The 26,716-nt window shown below is 46.5% G+C and overlaps 1 protein-coding gene across 2 annotated transcripts; it reads left to right on the plus strand.

Moving 5' to 3' along the window:
• The first annotated feature begins 172 nt into the window (after nucleotides 1-172).
• RCC1L (RCC1 like) lies at nucleotides 173-25,021 on the plus strand. 2 transcript variants are annotated; one of them, XR_004419964.2, is made up of 12 exons: nucleotides 190-467; nucleotides 1,519-1,648; nucleotides 4,135-4,263; nucleotides 5,092-5,158; nucleotides 6,218-6,269; nucleotides 7,822-7,906; nucleotides 8,910-9,091; nucleotides 10,439-10,523; nucleotides 11,527-11,700; nucleotides 12,996-13,081; nucleotides 14,570-15,311; nucleotides 18,638-25,021. XR_004419964.2 is itself a non-coding variant. In XM_033078605.2 (11 exons), exons 1-11 carry the CDS (start codon nucleotides 201-203, stop codon nucleotides 14,645-14,647), a joined length of 1,335 nt encoding a protein of 444 aa, XP_032934496.1. In that variant the 5' UTR covers nucleotides 173-200; the 3' UTR covers nucleotides 14,648-16,647. The 2 variants fall into 2 exon arrangements, 1 of the variants encoding a protein (XP_032934496.1); XM_033078605.2 differs by lacking the exon at nucleotides 18,638-25,021 and having other exon boundaries at nucleotides 173-467; nucleotides 14,570-16,647.
• Nucleotides 25,022-26,716: the final 1,695 nt, after the last annotated feature.

Here is a 26,716-nt window from a genome sequence, read left to right on the forward strand (position 1 = left end):
GGTCTGGGTCTACGTTTAGACTAGAGTTTGGGCCGGGCTGTAGGTTCGGCTGTAGCTCAGGGTCAGGACAGGTGCGGACCCCCCTCAGAGGGAGGCGTTGCCCCTTTAAGAGAAGCGCGCTCCGGCGCCGCGCGCGTGCGCGCAGGGGCGGTGCGGCCGCGCGGGGGAGGGAGCCAAGATGGCGGCGGCCTGAGGGGAGCATGGCGGGGTTGGCGCGGCGGCTGCTCCGCAGGGGCCTGGCCGTGGCCGCGGGGCCGCCGAACACCCGCCAGCTCCGGGAGGCCGAGGAGGCCGCCCCGGTGTTCCAGTACGCGGGGAAGGCGGCCAGGCGCAAGGACCGCGTGTTCGTGTGGGGCTTCAGCTACTCGGGCGCCCTGGGCGTGCCCAGCTTCGTGAAGCCGGACGCGGGCTGGAAGAAGCCGCGGCGGATCCAACCCACGCCGTACCGCCTGGAGACAGAGGAGAAGGTGGGCCGGGGCCAGCGTGTCTCCCCCGCCTCCGGAGCCTGGCCAGGGCTTAGCCGAGAACAGCGTTACTGGATCGCGTTTGAAGGCTTTGCCGTGGTTCAGTGATTTTTATAGATATAGTGGTATTGCTTGGGATGGTTACTGTTTTAATTATAGCAGCATTAGAGAGCCTGGAGTGAAGAGCATTTGCCAGATAAAATGGGCCTCTTCCAGTGAATGCTCCCACCTGGCTTGTGTTGAAAATCGTGTTATTCTCGTGTCTACACGTTTCACTCGTGCTCTGCTGGCTAGTGCAGAGAAAGTCAGAGCATTCACAGAGTATCTTGAGTTGGAAGGGACTCAGAAGGGTCACGGAGTGCAACTCGTGGCCCTGCCCAGGACAGCCCAACAACCCCACCCTGCACCTGAGAGTTTTCCAAACGCTCCTTGGGGCTGTTCCCATTCCCTGGGGAGCCGACTCAGTGCCTGATCCCCCTCTGGGGAAAGAATCTTTTTCTGAAATCCACCCTAAGCCTTCCCTGGCACAGCTCCAGCAGTTCCCTGTCCCTGGTCCCAGAGCAGAGATCAGAGCTGCAGACTCCAGTGACATCTGACCTCAGTCTCCATTTCTCCAGGCCAGACAAATCAAGTGGTCACAGTTGCTCCTCATGTAACTCTTATGCTGGGCTTTTTTTTGTCAAAAGGAGTAAAACATGTTATTCTCTTAATACCTCTGGTTTTTTTGGTTTTTTTTTAATCTGCTGATGCAGGTCAGCAAACAGATCTTTCTGTGGTGTTGAATGGGGCCAACATAAAGCAGAAATAAAGATGTATGCACTCCAAACAAAAAATTTTAGGGCAGAAAGGTTGGACCTGAGTTTTCACCATTGTGTTTATCACAGAATATTCTTTCTGATAATTTTTGCAAGACCATGCATACCATGAATTTGGGCTGCATGTGGATGTATCTTAATGAAGAATGAGTGCTAATGAACAAGTAGCACAGAGTGAAACTTGCTTTTCTAAGCCACAGTTTGTAACTGAATGCTGTGGGTTTTGTCTGTCTTCGAAGATATCCTCTGCTGCCTGTGGGTATGGATTCACACTGCTGGCTTCTAATACCAGAGACATCACCAAAGTGTGGGGCATGGGGCTCAACAAGGATTCCCAGCTTGGATTCCAGAGAAGCAGAAGAGATCAAAGTAAGGATTTAAGTGTTTTGAAGACTTAAAGGGTGACACTGCAGTAGGCCTGAGGTACAGGAATCTTCAAGTGTTTGAAGCTGTGAAAAACATCAGGAGGCTTTGATGCAGTCCCAGCCTGTGCTTTATTTTTTTAAACAGGTCATTTTCTTAAATTTATCTGTGTTTTTGTATGAGTTGTCAATGTCAGCATGTCCCTCTGTTCTGTACACTGCACTTAGTTTCATCTGGACAGGAATGCAGCTGTTTATTCTGCAGTTGGTTAATGTGTGACTTTGAATCTATAGTTTGATAGTAGGCACTGTGTAGTTAGTAAAACCATTTTGGCAGGATGGTTTCCTTGCTTCTGTTGCCTTTGCACTTAGAATCCAAAGTCCTTAGTCCTTCTTCCCTCTCCAGTTAGTTTTTTATAGTCTCTGAGGTTTTTGTGAACCTGTAGGATTTCTTTCAAAATTATTTTAATAACAGGCTGCATTTCAAAGGAAAAACGTTTTTCAGTCATTTTTTCTTACACCAGGCTCTCAAACTCATTTAAGAAGATGATCTCTGTGTAGAAATTGCCACCTACCATTGAAGACAGATAGGAAAAACACAAACTTTCCTCATAGAATGGCTGACTGCGTAGACATTCCTACAGAAACAGCTGAGGAAAATCATGATAAAAGCAGTTTTTGTAATTACAGTGTATGAGAGTGTAATCCATCAAGGCAGGGTATGTCTGATATGGGCAGAAGATTAAACTTGGTGGAGAAGCAAAAGAAAATTGCAGCTACAGTGCAGCCTGTTGAGGCTTGCAGTGATGCTGCTTTGTGGTGACACACTGGGTGGTTCTGTAAGAGTGTGAACACGCAGCAAGTGTGTCCTTAAACAGCAGCTGCAGAGTGCAGGGGCTGCAGAAACTTCTGTCACTTCTGCTTTAAAGGTTTCAGCTCTTGCTGGGTCTTAGTTCCTTTACGTGCTCCTGTCTCAGGAGTGTCTTGCAATTACCTTGTTTTTCGTCTGACCTGGAAATGATTTTTGTCAGGGAATCCAGAAATAAGTTAAATAGTTTTTCAGTTCAAGCCCTGCTAAGTAAGAGAGTGTGTTTGGCAAGATGGGGTGAAAATGTGGTCAAGATCAGTGGGATTGCTGATGGGGACTGCTCCATCTTTAATGTCCCCTCAGACAAGTTTTCCTTTGGAATGTTGCACTTTGCTGTTTTACTGACTGATGTGGGTGCCTGCTGCTTCCAACACTGTGTTGCTGTAGGTGCTTCATTTGCAAGAGAATTTGCAGCCTTCTGACTTTCAGATGGTTGTATCTAAACTTCTGATATTTCACACTCACCCCCCTGTTCTTAGCCACCTCATTGTCTCTTTTCTCCAAATACCCTCAGCTGTCAGTGATGGTTACTGCAGATCCCAGCAGCATGTGTTTTTCTGCTGCAGGGAACGGAGAGAGGAAAAGGTTATTTTGCTTTGTGACTTCCAAGTGTTTCTAGACAGATAGAGAGTTGGTTGCCTTTAAGTTCTTGCTCTATTGATGGCAGATGCCCTCCACTGGCAGACTGCCTGTTGTGCTGCCTGTCCTCACATCTAGTAGTGTCTTACTGCAAAAGACCATGAGTAGATGTTTTTAAATTTAATTTAAAAGAAAAATTAGGTGTCTTTGGGTTTAGCTTTTTTTTTTTAGTTTTTAGTTGAAGGCAATGAGAACCAGTAAAGCATTGCTCCTGTGTGCAATATTGCTTTGGGTCCTCTGCTATTTGATTTCACTTATTACTTTGATATCAATTACTTTTTATTTCACTTATTACTTTGATATCAAGGCTTTTTATCTCCCCTTAACCTTTTCTCTAGCATTGATTTATGGTTTGATGTTCTTCCCCCCCCAGCTGACTGTAACTGATTACCTGTTCTTCAAGTTGCTAAATCTTTTTGAAGTACAGCATGTCATTTTTCATAAATGTTAGATGCCTTATTCCCTGTGGACCTAGCCTAGTCTTTCTTGCATTCCTTATTTCTGAAAGTGTCTGTAATCTACTTTTCTTTAAATATGAAGCACTAAGATTTTTTTGTTCACCTTTCCTGCACATTTCTGTGATGATTGCTCTTGTACCTTGTTTGCAATATCCCCAGTTGCACAGAATGTGTGATATTGAGCTCTAGTAATCCAGCTGTCTTCACCAAAGAGGTTGAAAATGTGGGTGAAAGCCTCAACTTCACAATTCTGCCACCTGAAGCCTTAATAACATTCACCCTCTACATATAGTGGACTTTCATTTATGCAGTGATTATTGGCTTCAGCCATCTCCATAGCTTTTGCCTTCTCCCTCCCTCTGTATAAATCCCTGTCAACCTCTTTGGTTAGTATCTTGGCTTTCTAAAATGTATCTGCTTTTGTAACAAAGCAGAAGTGAGTGTGTGAATGCATAACAGGGTCAGCAAATATATGTTGAATTTGCTTTGTGGAAGCTACTGACTTATAATTGTTCTCTCTTCCTTAAGCTAAGGCCTATGAATATGTCTTGGAACCATCTCCAATTCCATTACCACTGGAGAAGCCACAGCAAACTCGAGTCTTGCAAGTGTCCTGTGGGAGAGCCCATTCTCTGGTCCTGACAGATAGGGAAGGAGGTATGATATTGCTTGTGCTGATGTCAAGGGGTGCCTGCCCATGCTTTTATCAAAAACTTGAAAAAAATTGTCTTCTGTCCTTTAGAACTATATCCCAGATGGGCTGTTTGCACTGTACATGGGATGCAGGCAGCTGTTGGCCTTTGTGGGATTGCTTCTGCAAGGGAAAACCACGAGCTTCACCTGGCTCAAGTTGTAAATGTCTAGGGAGCTTTTTACTCCAAGGTTTGTGTCTCTAGCTCCAGACCTGGCTGAGTGCAGCCTGTTTGTCTCGTTCGCTCAGATTTGGTTTTGAATGCAGATTTGGGTGACTATGCCAGTACTCCTGTGTTACTTCCCCTTTGAGCCCCAGAATGCTATGTTTATAAAAGCAATGACTTAATTAATAGTCCTTTATAGAGAAGATCCTGTTTGTGCATTGTCTCTCCACATCTCTGGGAGCTGTCTGGGGCAGTGGCTTCAGTGCTGCACCAAGTGATCCAGTGCAGCTTCTTAGTGGGTGAGCTGGTTGATTCATTGATTTCCCACTCCTGTGGGAATCCTGATCTATTCCTGAGTGTCTTGGACAGTAGCAGGATGAAGTAGGCAATTCCTGGCTGTGACAGACAGTGGGCTCCAGGTGCTGCTGCAGTGCCTGCAGCAATGCTGCCAGTGCTGTTGGTGAAAATGGATTCAGTCACTTTAAGTGCACTTTGAAAAAAGCTTATTTTTACATTGCTCTGCTCCACCCTTCAGACTTAACTGTGTGAAAATATTTTGTGACTTGAAAAGAGGCTTTCAGAGGATTGAGCAGCAATAAAACTAGTGTATTGTGTCATTGTTTTTCAGTTTTCACAATGGGAAACAATTCTTTTGGACAGTGTGGCCGCAAGGTTGTTGAAGATGAAATTTACAGGTGAGAATTCAAAGATCCTGCACTTTTTGAATGCTGGAAACACAATTGCATGAAAACAACCCTGCAGAAAAGCCTGAAGGTGGCAAAGGTCTGGTAGTATAAGCATACCATTTAAGATTAAGGAGTCTAAGAGCAGGCTTTAGTGCTGCAGGTGTCGTACAAGCAGCCTGGCTTTGAACCCAGGCTGGACACTAGCACTCTGCTGACCACATTCACAAGAGACAAAACAATGTCAGCATGGGACAGTTCTTGCAGGGCATAGTGAGAGAACCCAGCTTTCATAAATTGCTTGAGCTAAGTGGTGTTAGTAGTTGGGATTTCTCCCTTTAGCTGCTCAGAGTACCTGTGTTGTTCCTGAGGATGTTAGAAGTGCCATTTAATCATGAAAGAGTCATCCTTTTGTTAAGTCTGTGCTGTAACTGCCTCTGAGTCTGCAGTGCTTTTCCTTGGTTGGGTTTTTTGTGGGTTGTACCAAAGGATGTGCTCAAAGTGCTCTGTATGATAGAGTAAGTGAATAGAGGGAATATGCTGAGTTTCTGATTCCCTAGTAGGACCAAAAAAATTCTTGTTCATTGCTCTGTCTGTGATCCACAATACTTCAACTGTGAAGTTTGAGCTGTACTTAGGTAGCTTTTGTTAGCCTTGATACTAGAAGTCAGTCATTGGATTGTTCATAATTCCTGGTATTGTGAAAAAATGGTGCTGTACTGTGCTCTGGGATGTCTGGTTTATCTCTAGCCAGGTGTGGTGTTTATATGGCTACTGCTGTATTATGTGGGGTCTCTGCTCATTCTAGACTAGGGACTGTCTTTGAGGGTTGCTCCTACCCCCAGTCACAAGAGCTTGTATTTAAAAAGTGACAGTTCTTAACTTCTTACACAAGAGAGTGTAGAATTATGTGCCCTCTTTGTGCATGAAGCTGCATGCAAATAAATTTCTCTACTTGTGGTAATGAAGTGGCTTTCAGTAGTGGCAGGTTTACCTTTGTGTTTTTTGGTTGCAGTCTTCTGAAATCCTCTGTGTTGCCTTTTCTCTTCTTGGTGGTTGTTTGGTGTCCAGTGGAAGCCATATCATTCATCAGCTGAGGGAATTTGACAGTGAAGTTGTCCAGGTAAGACTCACTCCTGAAAATGACTTGGAAACCAGCTGAGCAGCCAGGCTCAGAGCATGGCAGTCATTAGCTTGAAGCCCAGTTGAAACCAGTAACAACTGCAGCACCCCAGGGGTCTGGGGTCCAATCCTGTTTACATTTGCACTAGTGACCTAGATGACAGATCCCTCAGCAGATAGCGGATGATGTGAAACTCTGAGGCGTGACTGATAAACCAGAGGGTGGTGCTGCCATCCAGAGGCTGGAGAAATAGGCCTAAAGGAACCTCATCAAGTTCAGCAGTGGAAATGGCTAAGTCCTGTTGCTGGTGAAGAACATTTCAGACACCACCATGGGTTAGGGATGACTGTCTGGGAAGCAGCTGTGTGGGAAAGGCCCTGGGGTACACCAGACTGACCATGACCCAGCAATATGCCTTGCTGTAGAGAAGGCTAATGATACCTGGGCTGCAGTAGGAGGAGTGTTACCTGCAGGTCAAGGAGATGATGATTCCTTTCCACTCAGCCACACTCAGTACTGTGTCTACTTCTGGACTCTCCATTCCACTACTCTCTTCCTGTTGTGATTTCTTGTTCCCTTTTGTCACTCTTATATTGCTTAGGAGTTTAAATTTTGTGTTTGCCTTTTCAGAAATGAGCTGTGAAACTATCCACTTAGACTATCCAGCATTTCTCTAGGTCATGTTCCTGGGAGAGCAAGGGACTGCAGGGCAGCAGAAGCACCTGCTGTGGCTGCAGTATTCCAGGCACAGGTGCAGTTTGTTGGTGTGTCTGTGCCCCTGTAGCCATACTCTGTGGGCAAACATTGCTCCTGTTCCAAGGAAGAGTCATTCATTTACACCCACCTGATGAGACTGTGCTGTAGTTCATCCTAAAACTGTTTTGAATTAGGCTTGTAATACTTTTGTTTGGACTTCTCATGATTTTATTTTTTTTTAAGTGGGTTGAATGCTTGGTACTTGTTTGTACTTTGATAACAGCAGTTATGTGCTTAATGTTAGTAGTCACTCTCTTAACTTGTTGATTAAATCCCTTTAATCTTTGTTTAATTTTTAATGTCTACTTTTGAATGGCTTTTGCCTTGGCTTTAATTCATGCCTGGCCTGTGGCAGACATGATGGCTAGTTCAACATAAATATAGATTTCAGAACAGCAGTGTGCCTGGAGTGCTTACATGGCAAAGAATCCATAGCAGTTTGTAGCTGGCATCAGGAATCATGTGGTTAACATCCTGTGGAGGGAGAGCTCTTATTTACTCTGCTATTTTATTGTGTTGTGCTGCTGAATTGAGCTTTCTTTCCTTGTTTTGGATCTTAGAAGAAATCAACTGCAGCATCACTTTCCACAAAGAAAATTCTGCTGTTTTCTGTGTTGTATCTTGTGGTTCTTGGCCTTTCCTTCTCTAGAGCCATGTGATCAGGGGAGAAAGGTCAAAATCTGAACTGATGGACATCACAGAGCTTCATTGCTCAGTTTATCTGTCAGTAATGCTTCACTAAATAAAGTCTAAACATGTGAGCTTTCCTGACTAGCTCTGACTTGTTTGTGTGCAGGTTGTGTGTGGGCAGGACCACAGTCTGTTCAGAACCAAGAAAGGTTCAGTCTATGCATGTGGATGGGGAGCTGATGGACAAACAGGTAGGAGCTCAGCTCAGCTTGCTTTTCAGGGATTTGGTGAATATAGCAAACTGTCCTAATTGAGGAGTTGTGATGTGTATTTGTCATACATGTGTGGACAGAAAGGGGCTGCCAGTGTTGTGTGTAGATGTTTTCAGTACTCTTGTGTAACCAAACTGAGACAATCCAGTTCATTTTTAAAGCACCTTTGGGATGCTGCCCTGGCAATCCAAGCATGCAGTCAGAGAAGAATGTGTCTGCTGTGTAAAGCTTCTGAGGGGATGTGGAAGTGACATGGGCAGCTTTGCTCTTCAGTTTGGTGGTGGCTTTGCCTTCCTGATTCTTGTTTCAGGGTCTGTTCTGCTCTTTTGAACTGGCAAGTGCTTTGGTAGCTGTTGCATGGGATCATTGGCCAGGCCCTTCTTGTGGTGGCTATTGCTGCAAAGAACTTCCTCCTCACAGTCATTCCTACTGTTTATTTGTTTTGCTGCTCCCAAAGCTGAGTTCTTCCCATGATTTCTTTGTGCCAATGTAGTGTAACCCAGCTTTCTGTCATCTACATTCTGGTCTCTTTTCCAGGCAGCAATTTTTCATGTAAAGCATTTGCCTTCCAGCCTCTTTTGCCATTTCCCCTGTTGTTGTCTGACTTATAGCAGTGTGCTGTCACTCGTGGCTCTCCTTGCAGAAGACAGGATGCAGCCAGTTAGTATCCCATCTCTGCTGGGATATCTGCCTGGCTCGGTTATTGTTCTTCAAACACTTTGGTCCATACAGACAAGAGATAAGAGACTCCTCAGGGTGTGATTGTATCAAGTTGTTGTGTACTCCAGAGAGGAGGCTTTGGCTAGTGGAAGAGGTGTTTGTGGCTGTGTGTCTGTTGCTGCTGGGAATTAAGCAGTATGGACAGAAAGATTTATTTCAGATGAAGGATGATTTTGTTATAGCATGACAAAAATGGTCCCATGCAGGCATTAAAAGTGTGTCTAGAAAAAAATTCTTCATAATCTACTTTTTTTCCTTTCAGGTCTTGGACACTATAACATCACCAGTGTTCCTACTAAGCTGCATGGTGACATTGCTGGAGTAAACATTACCCAGATCTCTTCCTATGGGGACTGTTGTCTGGCTGTTTCAGATGAAGGAGATGTCTTTGGTTGGGGAAATTCAGAATATTTGCAGTTGGCATCTGTCACAGAAACCACACAGGTCAGTTGACCTGAGGGTGTGTTTTTATCTGTTTCAGTTCACCTCCTGTGCACAGAGTTAAAAATTGCATGTTTCTCTGTGTTCTGGGTTCTTTTGACAGCAGATACAAACACCACTAGCAGGCTGCTTTTACCAAAACCAACCCATCTGACATGTTTGTGTAGCTTTAGGGACAAGTATATTTCCCTGCTTTGATAGGCAAAGGTTTGTGTCACCTCACTCAGTTTATTAGTCCAAAAAACCCATATTCTTTCTCCATCCCATGGACTTTGCACCAAATTGAGACCCAGCTCAAGTGCTAATTTCAGGACAGGAATTAAGTTTTTTGCTGGCTAATCTAGGATTTCAAGTGATCCTGCTTTAAGCACTTGAAAGTCCCTTTCAGTCAACCTGCATGTGGGTGAATTTTGCATCCTTAGTGGGTTTATAACTGAGTCCTAAACAAATTCCAGTGTCTCAGAGATAAAAGGTTTTTTTGAGCAAGCTTACATGGGACATTGGTAGAGTGCTGCCTTCACACTAGGCATTGTACTGAGGTAATCAGGCAGTTGGTCTCATGTTGCAGCTGCTTTAGGAAATGCAGTCAGGAAATCAATTAATACTCAAACTACTCTTGGCAGAAGGCTAAGAGCAGACAATTGTGTTAAAATAGCTTTAGCAAAATTTTAGAAAGCTTTGTTTCCTGTACCCCTCCTGATGTAACCTTCATGTAGGGATAGATGCTGACACCTGTAAGGCCTGAGGACAACGATCAGATGATGCAATGTGGCAGTTTTCCTGGAGGTCTGCAAAATCTGAGATGGGTGAATGGCACATTTACCAAAAATGAGAGTCTTAGCTAAAAGATAGATGCAGTCCAGAGTGTAGAATGGCAGAGCTATGAAATCAAAGATTGCTTTACATATATCAAGCTGTGTATGGATGTTGTGTTGGACTGTACCAAATAAGTGCAATTTTCTTCAAATAATTTTTCCCTACTATGTTCAAAAATGCTAGTGCAGACTGAATTTTAGTGATCTAATCCTGTGTTGACTTGAGGACATGCTCACCTATTGACAATCCCAGTGTGTCTGACTTTAAAAGCTGGGGATAAGAAGCAGTCACTAGTCATTCTCAGCCTTGTTGTCATGCATGTGAGATTTCCAGTAGGTAACTTTATCCACCTTGTCCTCACCTTAATGAATTTCTTGTAGGGTTTTTTTTTAAGGTTTTTTTTTTAGTTTTGGGACTTGCACTCATTTTATTATTCAGACAATAAAGGTCTAACCAGAACTAGAGAACAAGTTAAAATGTATGTCTGGTTTGCAGTTTGCCTTGTCTCTAACAACTCTCTGCAATCTTGAACAGGTGAATGTTCCCAGGCATTTGCCATTCAAGATTGGGAAGGTGAAGGAGGCTGCCTGTGGAGGGACTGGCAATGTTGTGCTGACAGGTGAGTTCATTTCTAGAATCAGTCACTTTGGGGCAAGGCTGCACAGTAGGTGGATTGTAACACATGATGAAACAAGTATCTTGTTTTCTGGAAACAGGGAAATACTGTAATGAGGAAAACTGGGAGACCCAGAAACGTCATAGAGGAGTTGTTTCAGTAGAGCAGAGCATTGCTTCCAGTCCTGCAGACTAGAGCAAGAGCATGGCAGCTGTTTGCTCTGCTGATCTCTGTTGCTGGTCATACTGAGTGTGGCCTGTAATGAGTGTGGATATAGGGAGGCAGTAAGAGAAAATAGAACCCTTCAGACTCTATATGACATGTTTATAACTCATGAAATAGGATGGAAAGAAGGGAGCTCTGAGAACTGTGAAACTGTGCAGCAGGTCCTTAGTGCCTGTTCTTTGGACTGTCAGTGGCTGAGGAGCATAGCTGGAGGGTTGCTGCATGAAGGAATGAGGGAAGGGATTGTATTGCTTCCTTGAAGGATTATCTCAAGGAAGATGTTCATATTTATAGTGGGAGTATTGTGATGTCCAGAAATTTGAGCTTCTAATATGAAGGGAACAGAGCTAGCTGGCATAGAGGGTTACTCTTTCTTGTGCTATTCAACTGTTGCCTTGCCCAGGCTCCCAGCTTAAGGCAGAATGCCAGGCAGAGTGACATCCAGTTGCTGGTTTGGGCTTCACAGAAGAAAGCCATGATAATAAACTCTGAACCTCTATCCCATCAGTCAGTAAGCTGAAGTATTTTTTCCAGCTCACTCTTGTGTTTTCATTATTTCCCCATGAAAGTTTTGTCTAGAGAGCTGGATTTACTTGCACAGCTTAGGAAAAGATTGAGACATTTGGATGGGAATGCATTATTTGCAGATTTTAAATAATCAAAAAGTGTTAGACTGAGGTGGAAGAAAGGAAAACTTCCGTTTGGTTCTGATTAACTCTTGGTTGGCATGAATTTCACAAGCACAGACTTTCTTACAGGATGTGTTCTTATTGTAATGCAGAAGAAGGAAATGTTTTTGTCTGGGGATATGGAATTCTTGGGAAAGGACCAAACCTAATAGAGACAGCAGTGCCAGAGGTGATCCCACCCAGCCTTTTTGGCTGGTCAGACTCCAGTCCTGACATCCGTGTTGCTCGTGTTCGCTGTGGGCTCAGCCACTTTGCAGCACTTACAAGTAAGTTTCTCATCCTGCTGTCATGGAGAGGTCGTGTTGCTGTGTCATTGGCAGAAGAGAAAAAAACAAACCTAGAAAACCAAAAACCAAAACCAAGACAAAACTAAAACAAAAAAACTGCACACCTCAAAAAGTGCACCCATCTTTCTTGAAACTGAAGGCACACTGGAGTGCAGCAGCAGGGAGCCACAGCACATTTACAGGGGCCAGCATGGTTCCTGGTACGTGTTTTGTCTAACATGCTTAATTAAAAACGTGTTATTTGTCTTAACACAAAAAATTTTTCTCATACAGGAAATCCAGAAGATTTTTTCATTTTTCTGTATAGAACGAGTCAGTCTGCTGCACTGTACCATTTTAGAAAATTAATGTGATAAATGAACAAACTGAAATTGAGTCTAAATGAAGCTAGATGTCAGAGTTTCTTGGCATTTCTGGCCAACTGTGTTAGCAGCCTGAGGTGGGCAGACCTGAGCAGTTAATATGCAAAGGTTATGTACTGTGCTCTGTGCACCCTGTGTGGGTTCCCAGCCTTTGAAGGGTTTGAAATTTGAAAGTCATTTAGCATCAGGCAGCAGTTAGAGCTCCAGCTGGCAGCAGGAAAAATGCCAGGGCTGGGACAAGCAGTAGGTGTGACACTGTCAGTTTGGTTGCAGAGTGCTTCTATCCCCTTGGTATCAGAGTTAGAAACTGTGTTCTGATTAAATTGTACTTGGGTTATAGATTATATTTTGGTTGTTTCTGCTGTGGAGCTGATCCAAACTTTCTGAGATCTGTGTGATTTCCTGAGGAGCTCAAAACTCTTCAACTCTGTTGAACATAGATTTTGCTTTTCCCTAGCTGTCATTAGAAGGTCACTTCTGTCAGACAGTCAAATAAGCAGTCTCCAGGTGATGACTTGGGACAGATCTCACTGACTTGCTTATGGATTTGCTCTGATGATAGCTGGTACAGATCAACTGCAGCTGTTTAACTTTCAGCACAAATTATTCACTTCACAAATGGTTTCCTGGAATTTCTGCTGCTGCACTCTTCCTTCAAATAAAATTCCAAAGCAGATGATGTAAGAGGGGGAAACAAAGACATGTGCAGAGAACTTGTTTCTTGTACTGCTCATTAGGCATCATTTCCTCCAAATACAATACTGTACCTTGAAGTGAATCTGGTAGCAGTCATAGTGCTTGTACAGCCCTGTATACTCCCAGAAACACTGCAGCCACATTTTCCAGTGTCACAAATAGAATTATTTGTTTAATGACTCTGTTCTTTTCTATTTTTTTCTTTCTCCTGTGTAGACAGAGGAGAACTGTTTGTGTGGGGGAAGAATCTAAGAGGGTGCCTGGGAACAGGAAGAATGGAAGACCAGTATTTCCCATGGAGGGTAAGGATGGTGGTATCAAGGGCAAGTGTATAGTCTTTGGCTAGGTTTTGTTATCCTGAGGGCAAGGAGCATCATTTGCTGTGTGGTTTTGTGTGTGGACTAATTCTGAAAGGAGTAGAAGTCTAAGGTAACTGTAGAAAGTGCTTTGTTTTTAGAGGTGCTTGTGTAGCCTGCTTGGGAATGGAGGTATTCAGTAAACCTTTTAGTCTGCTATGTCAGTAAGGATTTCAAATCCTAAACCAGCATCTGGTGCTGTGCCACTACAACTGAACAGTTCTCATCTCCTTCTTGTCCCCCATCATCTGCTTGCTACCCTCACTGCCCCTTCTTCCCCTTCTAACCTGTGCTTCTATTTGCATTCACCTGAATTAGGTGAACATTTTGGTCTGTAGTGGCTACAGGTCCACATAGTGGTGGGCTTCCTTCCCACCTGTGGTGGTCTGTCACTGGACTGTCAGGTTACAGGAGGAGATCCTTGGCTGTGTTCATAGCTATTTCACAGTGCTTCCAGCCCCACTGTTCCTCCCACATGGCTCTGAGAGCCAGACTCAGTGGATGTAGAAGAGTCTTTGGTTCTGGAGTTCAGCATTCAGCTTAACCTATGCTCCTGCTCTCCATGAAGGCCAAGTAGGAGATGAGGGAAGCAAATCAGTTGGACCACCCTGGAGTCTCTGTCTGTGTGTCTGAACTTGCAGTAAATGTGTTTCTGTAGTGTGCTTTCTTCTTTACTTAAAAATGAACAAAACCAGACCAGCTCTGGAACATTTGCCTAAAATCACACTGCTGTGGCTGAGTGGAATTTCTGAATTCACTTCCCCAGATGTGGACACTGGGGGTTATGCTCTTTCAGAGCCAGCTCCTGTCTGAAAGTACTATGGCAATGTGTCAGGATCCTTGTCTGTGACCTCCTGCCCTAGAACTAGCTGCTATCCTTTCTTTTGGCTCTAAGGAAAAACTTGATTTTTTTACACTCTGCTTTCCTCAAGTTTGAAGTCAGTTTTAAGTGAATAAGCTTCAAGGAGTGAGAGCTGGTCTGTTGGCATCAAAGCACAAACTGCCTTAGACTGAGTTGAGCCTTTGCCTTGTTCCAGTTCTTGCTGATGAAAGAAGAGGCAAATCCCTGTGGTGCTTGGGCAGATCCTCTTCCTAATGTCTAGATTATGCTCTGTTCACTCATGCTGCTTCTGCTGCTGAACAGATGGGCTGGGGCTACAATCTCCTCACTGTCTGCTAGTGAGCTTGCTCTTCTTTCTCCTTCCAAAGCTTTATATGGTTCTGTGAAGGAAAAAGAGGAGTATTTCACAGCTCAGTGCTCAAGCCTGCCTGGTGCTGGATCTTGCTCTTTCTGTGCTTTCAAGTTGGCACTTGCATTGGTACAAATCCCTGTGAAAATAGCTGGCATGTAGAGTGGAAAGAGGATGAGAAATAGGAAATACCAGGTGCAAAGTACCAACTGATAAATAACCCACTGTGATGTGTTCCCTCCAGGTGACTGTTCCTGGGGAGGTGGTGGATGTGGCCTGTGGAGTTGATCACATGGTGAGCATGGTCAAGTCTTTTACCTAGGGATGCTGCTGGGTGTCAGCACCATGCCTGGGTGATGCAAGGACTTGGTGATGAGCTTCTTGGAAAGGAAAACTCACGAAACCAAGTGACTGTGAGCAGAGACAGCCATGGCAGTGTCTGGTTGTGTTGTCATCCCTGCATCACTAAATGCTCTGGCCTGGCTACAGGAAGGAAGAACATTCCCCAGGGAGCATGGAAATGCAAGGAGTGCTCTGGCTCCTTCATGATGAGCTCACAGAGAAGCTGAGGCCCAGCCACAGGCTGGTGAGCCCCTCTGCATGAAGATGGAGAGCATCTCCTTAAGGAAGACTGGCATGGGCTGAGATCTACAGCACAGGACATTGATACATGGACATTTCCTGTCACCAGCTCTGGAGTGTCAGTGTTGGGCACAGCCAAACTATTTCTCAAGGGACAAGTTAGGTTTTTTTAATAACTATGATGTGGAAGAGAGGTCATGCTAGTTCTTGAAGCCCAGCACAGCTGTCCTGGGTGGGCACCCTCAGCTGCACTGTGCCCAGGCTGTTTCCTGTGCAGAAACTGGATGCACAGCCCTTGCCTGGAGGCACTGATGTGTCTGTGGGCTGTTGAAGGCTTTGTGTGTTAGTGCTACAGACTGAACACCAAAGGAACACATTTAAAGAGTGAGAAGCTGTTTGCAGGGGTAAGTACGGTTGAATGACAGCAGGCTCTCTGTGCTGCAGGACAGACAGATGGTGACAGTCCAGCTTATTGAGGGAGGCTGGAAACAGCCCCTGATCAGCTGCCTGCAAAATCAGTGCTCAGGCATGGATGTGAGCAGTGCTCACCACCCCTCAGGTGCCTTTGTCTGCTTTGCTGATCACACATCACTGCCTTTGATTTTTTTTGGATTCCCTACACTCTCTGTTTTGAGAGATACAGTGGCTCTCAGTCACAGGTAGCTGGGGATTTCAGGATTGCCTGGCAGGGGAAGAATCTTAATGGGTAAGAAGCAGAGCTTCATTCCTTGGTACCTTCTTAGCAACAAGCTGACAGAGATGGGATGGACAGCTGCATCTGTAGCAGGCACTTACCCAATCTCACACCCAAGTGTGGGAAACTGCTGTGAAACACTCCAAACATCAATCTTGTGTCTTTTCAAACACCAACTCTCAGCTGTGTCTTTTCTCTCTGTGTGGGATACTTCCAGTGTGCAAACTATTTTGGTGAAACCCAAGCTATAAATAAATAAAGTGATGATAAAATCTTTATCAGTAGTAATAGGAATATTCTTGAGCATGGTCCAGTCATGCACTGATTGGATCTGCATTTGAACTGCAGCATTTTGTTTCACAGTTGTGTTGCAGGAAACCACTTCTGTTAGCTGAGCCAGCTCCATTCCTGCAGGGCTGGAGGTGTTGTAGTCAGGCATTGCATCCATGGCCCCATGGACACCCCATATCTTGGCTTCATTGGGTGAAATATTGTATTTCATATAATGAAATGAGTGTAAACTTTACCTTGATTAAAAAAAGCTTTGAAGGATTTGCATAAAATATAGGAAAGGTGAACCAAAGTACATGGAAATAGAGACACATCTCTTGAGTTGTTGATGTTCCTGTGTAACAGGTACTGCTGGCTGGCTGAGGCAGAACAGAAAGCTGCTGTGCAGCTGGCAGACCTTCACTATTCTGAGCTCCCATTTGCTTGGCTTTAGTTTAGACCTGATTCTGTGTGCAGCTTGGGCAACTTGTGGTGCCCAAGCATGTCTTGTTGGCCTCATGGGAATGGGTATGCCTCTCAACTTGAGGAGGCTTATTAAAGCATGGAAAACACATAAAAAACTTTGGTAAGAAGGTGTTACAAACAATTCCCTTGATGGATGTGCTGTTGAGTTGGGCTGGTTCGTGCTGGGCTCTCTGTTCTCATTCCCAGCTCTTTCCCAATGCCCCTTGGGGCTGGGCCTTCTCAAGAGCTGGGTTGAGTCCTTGTGTTGCATTCCTGCTGTACAATAAATTGCAAATTCTGTTTGATAATGAGATGCCAATGAGGTCTCCAGCCCTTGAATGGAGGTGTTGTATGGCTTAATGCACTGGGAGTGTTTGTGCCTTCAGTACAGTGGGTGTGGGCATTCTCAGATGTGTTGCTTGGTGGGAACAAGGTCAGTGAGGGCAGTCTGGCGAGCACCAGCACTTACCCCTGTCTTGGTTCCAGTGTGGGGGGAGCATTTTGGCCTTAGCCAGGTGCCCCCCAACCTGCTCTGTTGTCCCTCTGCCATCAATAGGACAGGGAGAGAGAATTTAAGGAAAACGTGGATTGGAGCAAGGACGGGGACCTGTCACCATCGTGGGCACAGCAGACTCACACTGGGGAAATTACTTTATTGCCAATGAAACAGAGCAGGGTAATGAGGAATTAGTGTGTCTAAATAGAAGTCTGAGTGCCTTTCCCACACCTCTCCCTTCTTCCCAGGCTCAGCCCTGCTCCTGACCTCTGCTTCCTTCATCTCCTCTGCTGACCTTGGTACCTACAGGGTTTTCTGTCACAGCTTCTTACTCCTTTCTTTTGGCTGCTGCTGTGCAGCAGTTTTTCCTCTTTCTAAAATACAGTTCTTGGAGAGCTGCTCCTGCTGTTGCTGATGGGCTCAGTTGTGGCTCAGAAAATGCAAATGCCCTCTACCCTGCCACTCCCCTTGTCTGTTGAAGGCAGATCCAACCTGTGTGGCTCATGCTCCTCCTGCAGGATCAGGGCCATACAGGAGCCCAGCTGGGCTGGGTTAGCTTCAGGTCACCACCACTGTGAACTGAAAAGCTACTTGGCATCATTTTGTCCTTCAAAGTATGGCAAAGTAGACAGCCCAAAATAAACCAGCATCCCTAAATATACCTGCAGTGAGGGAATGTATGGGCCAAGGATGCACATGGGGAGCAGCTCCAATTAGAACTAGAATAACCTACTTGATTTGGCATTGATTACACAAGTGATCAGCACTGTGCTGGTGTGTTTGGCTTAAAATAGCCCCAGAGGGCTTCAGGCCAGGCCCCTGGTGCAGAGCCCTGTGCAGGAACAGCTCCAAGCACTGCAGCAGCTCAGTTTCCACAGCAGCTGAGGGCTGGAGGAGCTGCAGGAAGGATGGGTGAGAGGTTCAGGCCCAAGTGCACTGCACAAGGTCAGACCTGCACCCCACCATCCCAGGGGTCCTGGCAATTGCTGCTGGAGGGTTGAATCCAGAAAGGGCCCTGGGCTGCCCTGCAGCCCCCACACAGCAAGGCTGGTCTCACCTGTCAGCAGACTGCCCCACCCGGGATAAAACAGCAACACCTGCAAGACAAAGATTATCTTGGGTACTTGCTGTGTTACAACAGACTTTTCTCTACAGGGTCCTTCAAAAACAGATGAGTCAGAGAACTAATCATCAGCCTTTGGCATTCAAAATACTCCTGAAACAGTATTACTTCACTGTGCTTCATCAGAACTCATAAAAACCTATTTTTGTAGCATTTTTTGCAAGAGGCTGGAATCTCCCCCCATCTCCCTCCTGCTCAAAGGTGTGAGCCTGGGCAGGTGAGGTAAATAAAATACTGATATGAAAAGGCATCAGTGTCTTTGGGGTCTGGACTCCAGTTAAACAGCCTCAGTCCTGTTACTTACCTTAAGATGCCATTTGCTTTTGTGGGGAGTTACAGGCAGTGCTGAGATTGTGTGGCACTTTCTGTGTTGATTTATTTGGGTTTTTGTTTTACTGGATCAAACCCTTGAGGCAGTGCTCTGCATTAAGGCTGCATTCCATATTAGCAATTAGCAATTGCTCAGTAATTTCTTACATGAAAGTTTTATCACTTGATCATGAGAGTAAACAATGGATTACACTGCAATAAAAAGGAAATGCTTTTCTTGACTACAGTTTATGTATCTAACCTCTTCCCTTTAAACAGCTACTGTAAATGGTTAAAGCTGTACTATGGTGATGATACATCTGATTTCACTGTTTTCTTGCACACTTGAGAGGTTGTTATCTTTTTCTTGCAGACCATGTGACAGTGGTGCTGTGCACCCATGCTGCTGACAGGCTCAGGACCCACAGTGACTGCCCTGAGGAGGCCCCAGGAGGAGGCTGAGTTTGCTCCCTGGCCCTGCTGGGGTGCAGGGCTCTGGGGGTGTCCTGCCAGGATCTCTGGGGGAGCTGGCCAGGGCATCTTGCACTCTGCAGTGAGCAGGTAAAACTACATCTAAAATACACTAAGAGCATCCCACTGACCTCTTATTTTAGGGGAAGAGGATAGGGCAGGTTTGGTGGTTTCATGTGCAGGGGTACAGTACACACCCAGTGACAGGATCTGGAGCCTCAGGGATGTCTGCTGCCTTTATAAACTGTGTGTGTGTGATACACCCAACATGGCTGTAGGTGAAAGAAATGAGAGTTACATCTTGCAGACAATGCCAAGCTCTGCTTTATTTTCATCAGTTTGATCAGTACAAAAGCAGACAGCATAAGTTTCACTTTTTATTCTTTTTCGGTTTAATTACTTTACAAAGTACAAAATATACTGTCATTTATTTTGGAACATTAGGATTTTTTCTTTTTTTCTGTTTTGTTTTTTTCATACAGTACATAAATCTCAGCTTTTCAGCATAAGACCAGCAAAGAAAAGCAGCGTGTGCACTTGCTGGGAAAGCAAAACAGCCACTTCTCGGCTCCACACAATGTCCAGTGCATGATCCCAAGCTGCTGCCACCACTCCCTGTGCCTGGTTGAGTACCCTCCCTCCTTGTGCAGAGGTCATGAAGGCAGCTGCTGCATCCAGGCTCCCCTGTGCCTTGTACCCCCGAGCTGCCCACCCACTCGTGCAGGGCCTGGCCCCCCTGAGCCCATGGCACTGCCCACATGGAGCTGCAAGCAGCCTTTCCATGGCTGCAGCCAGAGCAGGAGCTGTGCCAAAGGCCCTGTGTGGGCAGGATTCCCCCATCCTGTTTGCATCAGATCTGGTAATTAAAGGGAAATAAATACACTTTTTTTCCCCACCCTCCCCAATGAAAAGCTGCATGGGGTTTCTGAGAGGTGGGCAGGGAGGAGAGGCTGCAAGAGTTTGGGGTTCCCAGCCCCACTTCAGCCTGTTTGGTGTGTGTCTGTGGCCAAAAGTGGTATTTCACTTACAGAGCAAATGATACTTAAATAACTTATTAAATAAAAGCTCCTGAAGATTTGTGTTTCCTCCCCAGGCTGCCCAGCACAGCTGTTCTAAGTGGCCAAGGATGAGAGACAGACCCTGATCCAAGCTGGGCAGCTTCTGCAGCAGGAGCATCTCTGCTCCTGGCAGTGCCAGAGCTTTGGGTTAGTGTTGTGTAGGTGTCTGGAGGGAATGTGGGCTCCTTTGGAGCCCATACAAATGGGAGAAAGAGAGAAGTGCTCAGACTTGTTGAAGCCACTGGAGGCACTGATGAAGTGCTGTTGCACTATGGCCCCAGAAGGACCCCTCCTAACAAGCCCTGGACTTGTGCAGTGCAGTGGGGCTGTAACCTCCCTTCTGAGCCTGCAGGGTGAGGCTCACTGAACCTCAGCACAGAGGAACCAAACTGACAATCTGCACTGAGCACTGCTGAGGACAATGAGGCTCCTCCTCCCTCTGTGCAGTGCTCCCTTCGAACTTCCCTTCTGGCTGCCCCGTGGTGCCCAAACAGCAGGAGCCAGCCAGTGCCAGGCTGTGCAGCCACAGCCACACTCACTGCAAGGTGGGGCTGCAGGTGTCCCCTGGGCACTGTGGCACCAAGACCCAAACCCCAGCAGCAGCAGGACCTCCTGGCATGGCTCGATGGTGGGAGCAGGTGAACATGTCAAGCAAATTGAGGTGATCACCCACCCTCTAATTCTAATGAAAACGAGGGGAGGATGGGTTATATAAGGAGTTAACAGTAAGAGAATGAGACAGGCTCTTCCAAAGGCTGAAACAGCTTCTGAAGCTGCATCCTACTAAGAGTTACTGTCTGGCAGCCTCCTCTTCTGCCTCAGTGCTTGGGTCAGCAGGACAAGTGTCCCCTCTCTGTCAGTGCCACCCCAGCTGCTGCAGAGGCAGTGTGGAGGAGGGAGGATACACTGGCAGAAAACGTGGCTGCCACTGTGCTAAAATGAACACCCTGCTCCTCAACTTCATGTCTCAGAAGCCCCAAAGCCAAGCCTGGAGCCCACACACAGGGGAGGGATAACAGTGCCCAACCAGAGTGAGGAGGGACAGGGGACAAAGCCCTGCTGCCATAGTGACACCATAGTCCTGGCAGGGTAGAGTCACTACCCTGTGTCCTTCCAGACATGAAGCTGGGCACTAATGGCACTTGGATGCAGTTCTTCTCACACTCCCACTATCAACAGCCATTGGATTGGCAGGATTGTTTTTAGCAGCAGTGGCAGGAGGATGTTGGGTGAGAGGTGAGGGCAGCCCTGGATCCAGCACAACCAGAAGCACCCAGAAAAGACTGCCCTGGGATGCTGATTTTCTGCTGTGCTATCACTGGAGCAGTTCACAACTGGAGAACAAATAAAAACCTGGAGGAAGGAAGCACTGACACGTGGGACTGGCAGGGATCCTGGTAGGTGGGGCTTGGGGGAGAATGAGGGCATGACTCATTTTTAATTATATGATACAAATAAAAAAATGGCTGAGGTCACTGAGCTGGACCAGACAATTCCTAATGGTTGAAAGAGAAATGGGGTGCTCCTCCTCCTGCAGAGCCACCTTCTTCATACTCTGAACCTCCAGCATCAGTACCAACACAACACCAGAAAAAACAGTCTTGCTGACACAGAGGATGAGGGAGCTCTGTTTACCAGGGCTGTCTCCCTGTGACCTGGCCCAGAGCAGCATCCTACTAGCCTGAGCCTGGGGCTGCTTCAGTTTTCAGCTGGCAAAGGGGCTCTTTTGGGGCACAAAGGAGCAGTAATGCTCACATCAGCTAATCTGGCAAGGGGGTGCTTCAAGCACATTCCCACAAGGACCAGGGGATCAGGTACCTGTAAAATGTTTTTCAAGTAACAAAAGAGCCAGTAGGAATCCTCAGGCTTATTACTGTAACTGCAGAAAGCTGGTTTAAATCCTCAGGGTGCTGAAATAGAAGCAGAAAGGCAGTCAGAGCAGGGGAACTCTAAACAGCAGCCTCCTAGGGCATCTTCCCATAGGTCCTGGTGCAACAGACACTGCCTCTGCCACAGCCACACAAGGAGGGAAGAAGCAACAAGCCCCCTCAAAATGAAGGATGAAAGGATCCCTATTCATGGCATTATGTCTGAGGGTTGGGAGGACCCCAGTAAAACCACTGGGTCTGCCTAGAGAAGGACATGTCACCTGGTCAGCTCTCCTGTGTACAGGCAGAGGACAGAGCTGAACAGAGGGGAATGACATGCTCCTGCTCTGCTCTCAAACATATTTCAAAATTTCAGTCCTGCCAGATGTCTGATGGGCATCTCTGTCCATGTCTGCTCCAAAATCCACACACAGTTCATTTACAGAATTTTGCAGAAAGCTAAAAATGGATGGAAACAAAACCCCAAGGAAGCCATGGGCATTAAACAGCTGTTTTGCAACTGTCCTGCTCACACAGCTGCTTCAGAGCTGGGCTGGGCTGGCAGTGGCCACTGCAGCTGTGCAGGCAGGGGAGGAGGTGTGTGGGTGTGTGGCTGCCATCCCTCTGCCACTCCCTTCACCTTGGCCACAAAACTCAGGCACTGTCAGCCGGGAGGAGATGCCAGGGGTTTGTGTTCCCTTGTGGCCAGGCCCTCCACAAGCTCAGGGCATGCAGAAGCACAGCTCATGGCTGCGAGAGAATTAGGGAGCAGGGGGAAGCTATTCCATGTAATCTGCAATAACAAGGTAACATTCATGCCCAGGCTCTGAACCTGAAATGACCAGTGCTGTCTAGAGAGACCAAGAAAGGATCTTGGCTTGTATATGTTCCAAAGAGATACAGAACTCTGTTCATACCCTAAAATGAGAATATTCTTTGACACGTACTTCATCCATTTCCCCTTCATAGAACAGGGGCTGTGCATTGCTCTGTGCTCAGCAGAGCATCTGCAGGGGCCATTACTGCTGCAGCCAGCATTTGCTGATCAGCATCCAGTGCACGTCTCACACTGCAGAACCCCCTCCTTTCCTTTCCTTCACCTTTGCTGACTGGAGCTGGTAGTTCAATGCAGCTGTGCTATAAGGATTAAATAAAGAAGGAGGCCAAGGACAGCAGAGTAACTCAAGATTATCTTCACAGTCAAATGTTTCCCTTCCAGGGAAGCTGGGGAGGTCCCACAGCCTTGCTGAGGATGTGCAGACTGTTTCTGTACCGTTCAGTGCTGCCAGGATGCCTGAGAGTATTGCTGGCCCCTGACATATGGCAGGGTACAGACAGACAGACAGACAGACAGACAGACAGATGTGCTCACCAGGGGAAGGTAGGGAAATCTGGAGGCAGGTTTGCACGGTTCAGCCAATGTAAACACACCCCAGTGCATGCTACAACGTGTAAATACTATTTGGCAAAGGATTACTGGGTTTTACTCTTCTGCAGATAATAAAGGTTTAATCCAATCCAATGTTTGCAGGCAGGACTGGAACAGGTAAGTGAGATGCCTTAAGCTGCTTACTGGAGATGTCCACAAAGACAAAGTAACAGACAGAGATGAAATCCTCATCAGAAAATGACTTCTTGTCCATAACTGAATGTTGCTGGGGACACTTTCTTTCAGGAATTAGCAGCAATGCTCAGCCTGAGGCCAAACAAACAATTTCTCCCCTTTCATTAACAGAAAATACCAATTACCAGTGCTGATTGGAACACTTGTGCTCAGTGAACACTGACTGTGCCAACCAGGACCCAGCACCTCCTATTCACGTTGCTGATCTCTATGTTAGGGAGTTTGGATGAGCTGGTGCTCCTGAACAGTTGTGGGGGTTTATGGGTGGGGAAAATCACAAGGATGGGAGTAACCCCTCTGGCCATAGTACCTGATACCACCATTCCATCCAAACACATGGTGATCCTTGGGAGCCTTCCCCAATGGACAGCTGAGCATCAGAAGGTATTTTAAGTACTGGGGGTTTGGAGGGGTCATGCTACCCCCCCTTGCTGGGATGGTGTGCCTGGGACAAATGCATCCTCTGGGACACTGGCTGAGCAGGGAGGCTGGCCAGGGTGGGGTGATCTGCCTCATACAAAAAGAAGGAAAGTGCTTTGGTGTTCACAACAAGAAGCACAATATGAGTGCACAACTTCAATATATGTGCACAACTAAAAATGAGTATATTAATTCTTTTGCATCACTCAGCACTCCACCTATCCCTGTTTTTCCCCTACTTTTCCCACACTGTCACTAAGAAGGATCTCTGCAGACCCTGCCCTGCCACAATATGGATCTGTGGGACAATGCCAGGTCAGCCCTAGAGGGGCCAGGGCTGACCCCATGGCTGCTACAGGCCAGCAGGGCCCTTCTGCAGCCAGGCAGTCACTGCAACATCAGCTCACACCAGGGATGGGGCCCCTCTGTAAGAAAAAGATCTGTATAGCAAAGCCTTGTATAGCAAAGCTGAGAAAAGATGGAAAACTGTTTCTCAGAGCCAGGCTCTGATCAAGCACATGCAATTCAGCCTTTACTGTCCCAGACAGCTTCCCAACCTCCACAGGATGTCAGAGTCACACCACTAAACCCTCATCTCACAGACACACTGGGAAACTTGTGGGGCAGCTGGTGGGGGAATGTGTCAGGAGCTCATGCCTGAAGGCAGCAAATCCTGCAAATGCAATGCAATGGCAGAGCTCTGAGCAGAGCTGCTCCCTTCTTGCCTCTCTCAGGGGTCTACACACTCCTGAAAGCATCCAGAGCACCAGGGAAACAACTGGGTGTTCAAGGAGCTACACTGGAGCCTGAGCAGCCTCCTCTGCCACAAACTCCCTTATGCTGCACTGCCTTATTTCCTTCCAGTGCCAGCAGGACAAAACATGATCCTTCAGAAAAATAAAACCAGATACACTTCTGCTGAATGCTTTGATTAGCTACAGCCATCAGGACCTCCCAGCAAAACCCAGAAGTCCCCACACCCAACTCTGCATGGCACCTCTTAAAAAGTAAATCCCTGCTCAGTGCCATGTGCTACCCCAAAGCAGGACCTGACACCAACAAGGTTTTCATGAGAGAGGAGGATTGATTTGTCTCTGACCAGCAGCCTGTCCCTGGGAATGGTAACAGAGAACTTGGAGTTTACAACACATTTTGAAGCAGCAGTATGATGAGTATGCTTTTTAAATGCCATTGTCATTAAGTGAGTCTTAATACTTATGTCACCCAGTGCAGGTGCCCCCATCTCTGTACTGCAGCAAAACCAAACATTTCCATTAAGGCCTCCCCATGAGAGAGGCTGGGACATGTCATCTAAAGCACAGCACTGCAGAAACTCCAAACTGACTTCAGTGCCTGGGAAGAAACTGAAGGGCAGCACTCTCTCTCCCCCTTCCCCTTTGTTGAAGCACTCCTGGTCAGCAGAAATCTCCAATGAGATTTCTCCAGTGAGATGCAAAGACCACACACTTCCAGTGACTGGATTCAAGCAGCCTCTTCTGCATTTAAGAGGAAAAGACCCTCCAACACTTCTATCTATTTAAAAATAAGCTACTGATTTCAGCTCCTCACAGGCCAACAAATGTGAATTCCCAAACAAATACCAGAGCCCTACACCAGCCATGGGCTGCCACTGCCTGCTGAGCCCTAGGCAGACAAATCCACCAGGAAATCTTGTACCTGCCCCCAGCCTTGTGCAGAGATTGAAGGCCACCAGGAACCAGCTCAGGGAATGCTGGTGCCAGCCCAGGCTGCCCTGGCTGCAGGAGACCTGGAGGAGCTCCTGCCCTGCTGGGGGAAGGTGGGCAGTGCTGGCACCACACTCTGTACCTGCAGGAGCTGGAAGCACCACTGCAAACCCCCAGCCAGGGTCTGGGCACTGTGCAAATGGACCAGCCCTACTTACAGGCTGAGACAATTTAGGGCAGCAACTAAAACAAACAGAAAGAAAAAGGAGTGAAATTCCTACAGTCTCTGTGCTTGAGGCACCAAACTGGAGAGGAACAGAATTTTCAGAATTTTCTAAAGAAGAGAGGGAAATCCAATGCTGCTTCCAGCAAGCACAGGAGCCCCAGCTTTGCTTCAGGCTGACTCCACTGCTGCTCTTCACAAAACATATGTAGAGAAAAAGCAAGAGTGGAACTAATATTCATATTGCCCATTACTTGAATTAAAATATATATGGTGAATAAATGTGTGTATACAGTGCTCACTACATGGATACACATAAAAGAGTGTGTGGCCAGAGCATACATACATACACTCACACTGTGGATGTATGTGGAGCTGTATTGCTTGAGTGCCCACACCATGAACAGGACACAACCCTACAGACAAACATGGGTATTTATAGGTGAGCAACAGAGACACACTATGGATTTCTATGGAATCACTTCAGAGGTATATATATGCACACACTTGCTCAGTAGAAAGGAATTTGTAGTCAAATTCTAATTGGGTTGAGGGAAAAAGACAAAAGCCTATTCAATAACACACACATAACATGGAAATGTTGAGGGTTTCTAAGAAAATAAAGGCCTTACTGAAAGACAGAGGGTGCACGAGGGCCATGCTCTCCTTCCCTGCCTAGCCCTTTCTGCAGGGCTGCAAACACTTGCATTTTGCTGTTTGGTGGATTTTTGTGACAGGAGAGGAGAGAGGGCTCTGCAGCATTGGGGCAAGCCCTCATTAGATGCAGCCATGGCCAGGGGAACTGCCCAGAGAGCTGAGCAGGGATGCTGAGGCAGCACTGGGAGCTGCAGGTAATGCAGGCACCCAGCAAAGGGTGAGACATGTTCCTCCTTTAGCCACACAGCACTGAACAGCACAATGTCAGGGATGCTCAGACAGGTAAGGCATTGTAAAACAGGAAAAGACTCTTCAACTTCTTCCCCACCCCAAAGGCTGGGTGCAGAAAGAGTGGGAGCTGTGTGGCAGCTTTAAGAGTCTCATACTTTGGATTCACTAAGCACTGTGGTGTTAATAGTGTGGTGGTATCATTATTACTATGAAAA

This window comes from Catharus ustulatus, chromosome 22, assembly GCF_009819885.2.
Source record: "Catharus ustulatus isolate bCatUst1 chromosome 22, bCatUst1.pri.v2, whole genome shotgun sequence".
NCBI classification, from domain to species: Eukaryota; Metazoa; Chordata; class Aves; order Passeriformes; family Turdidae; genus Catharus; species Catharus ustulatus.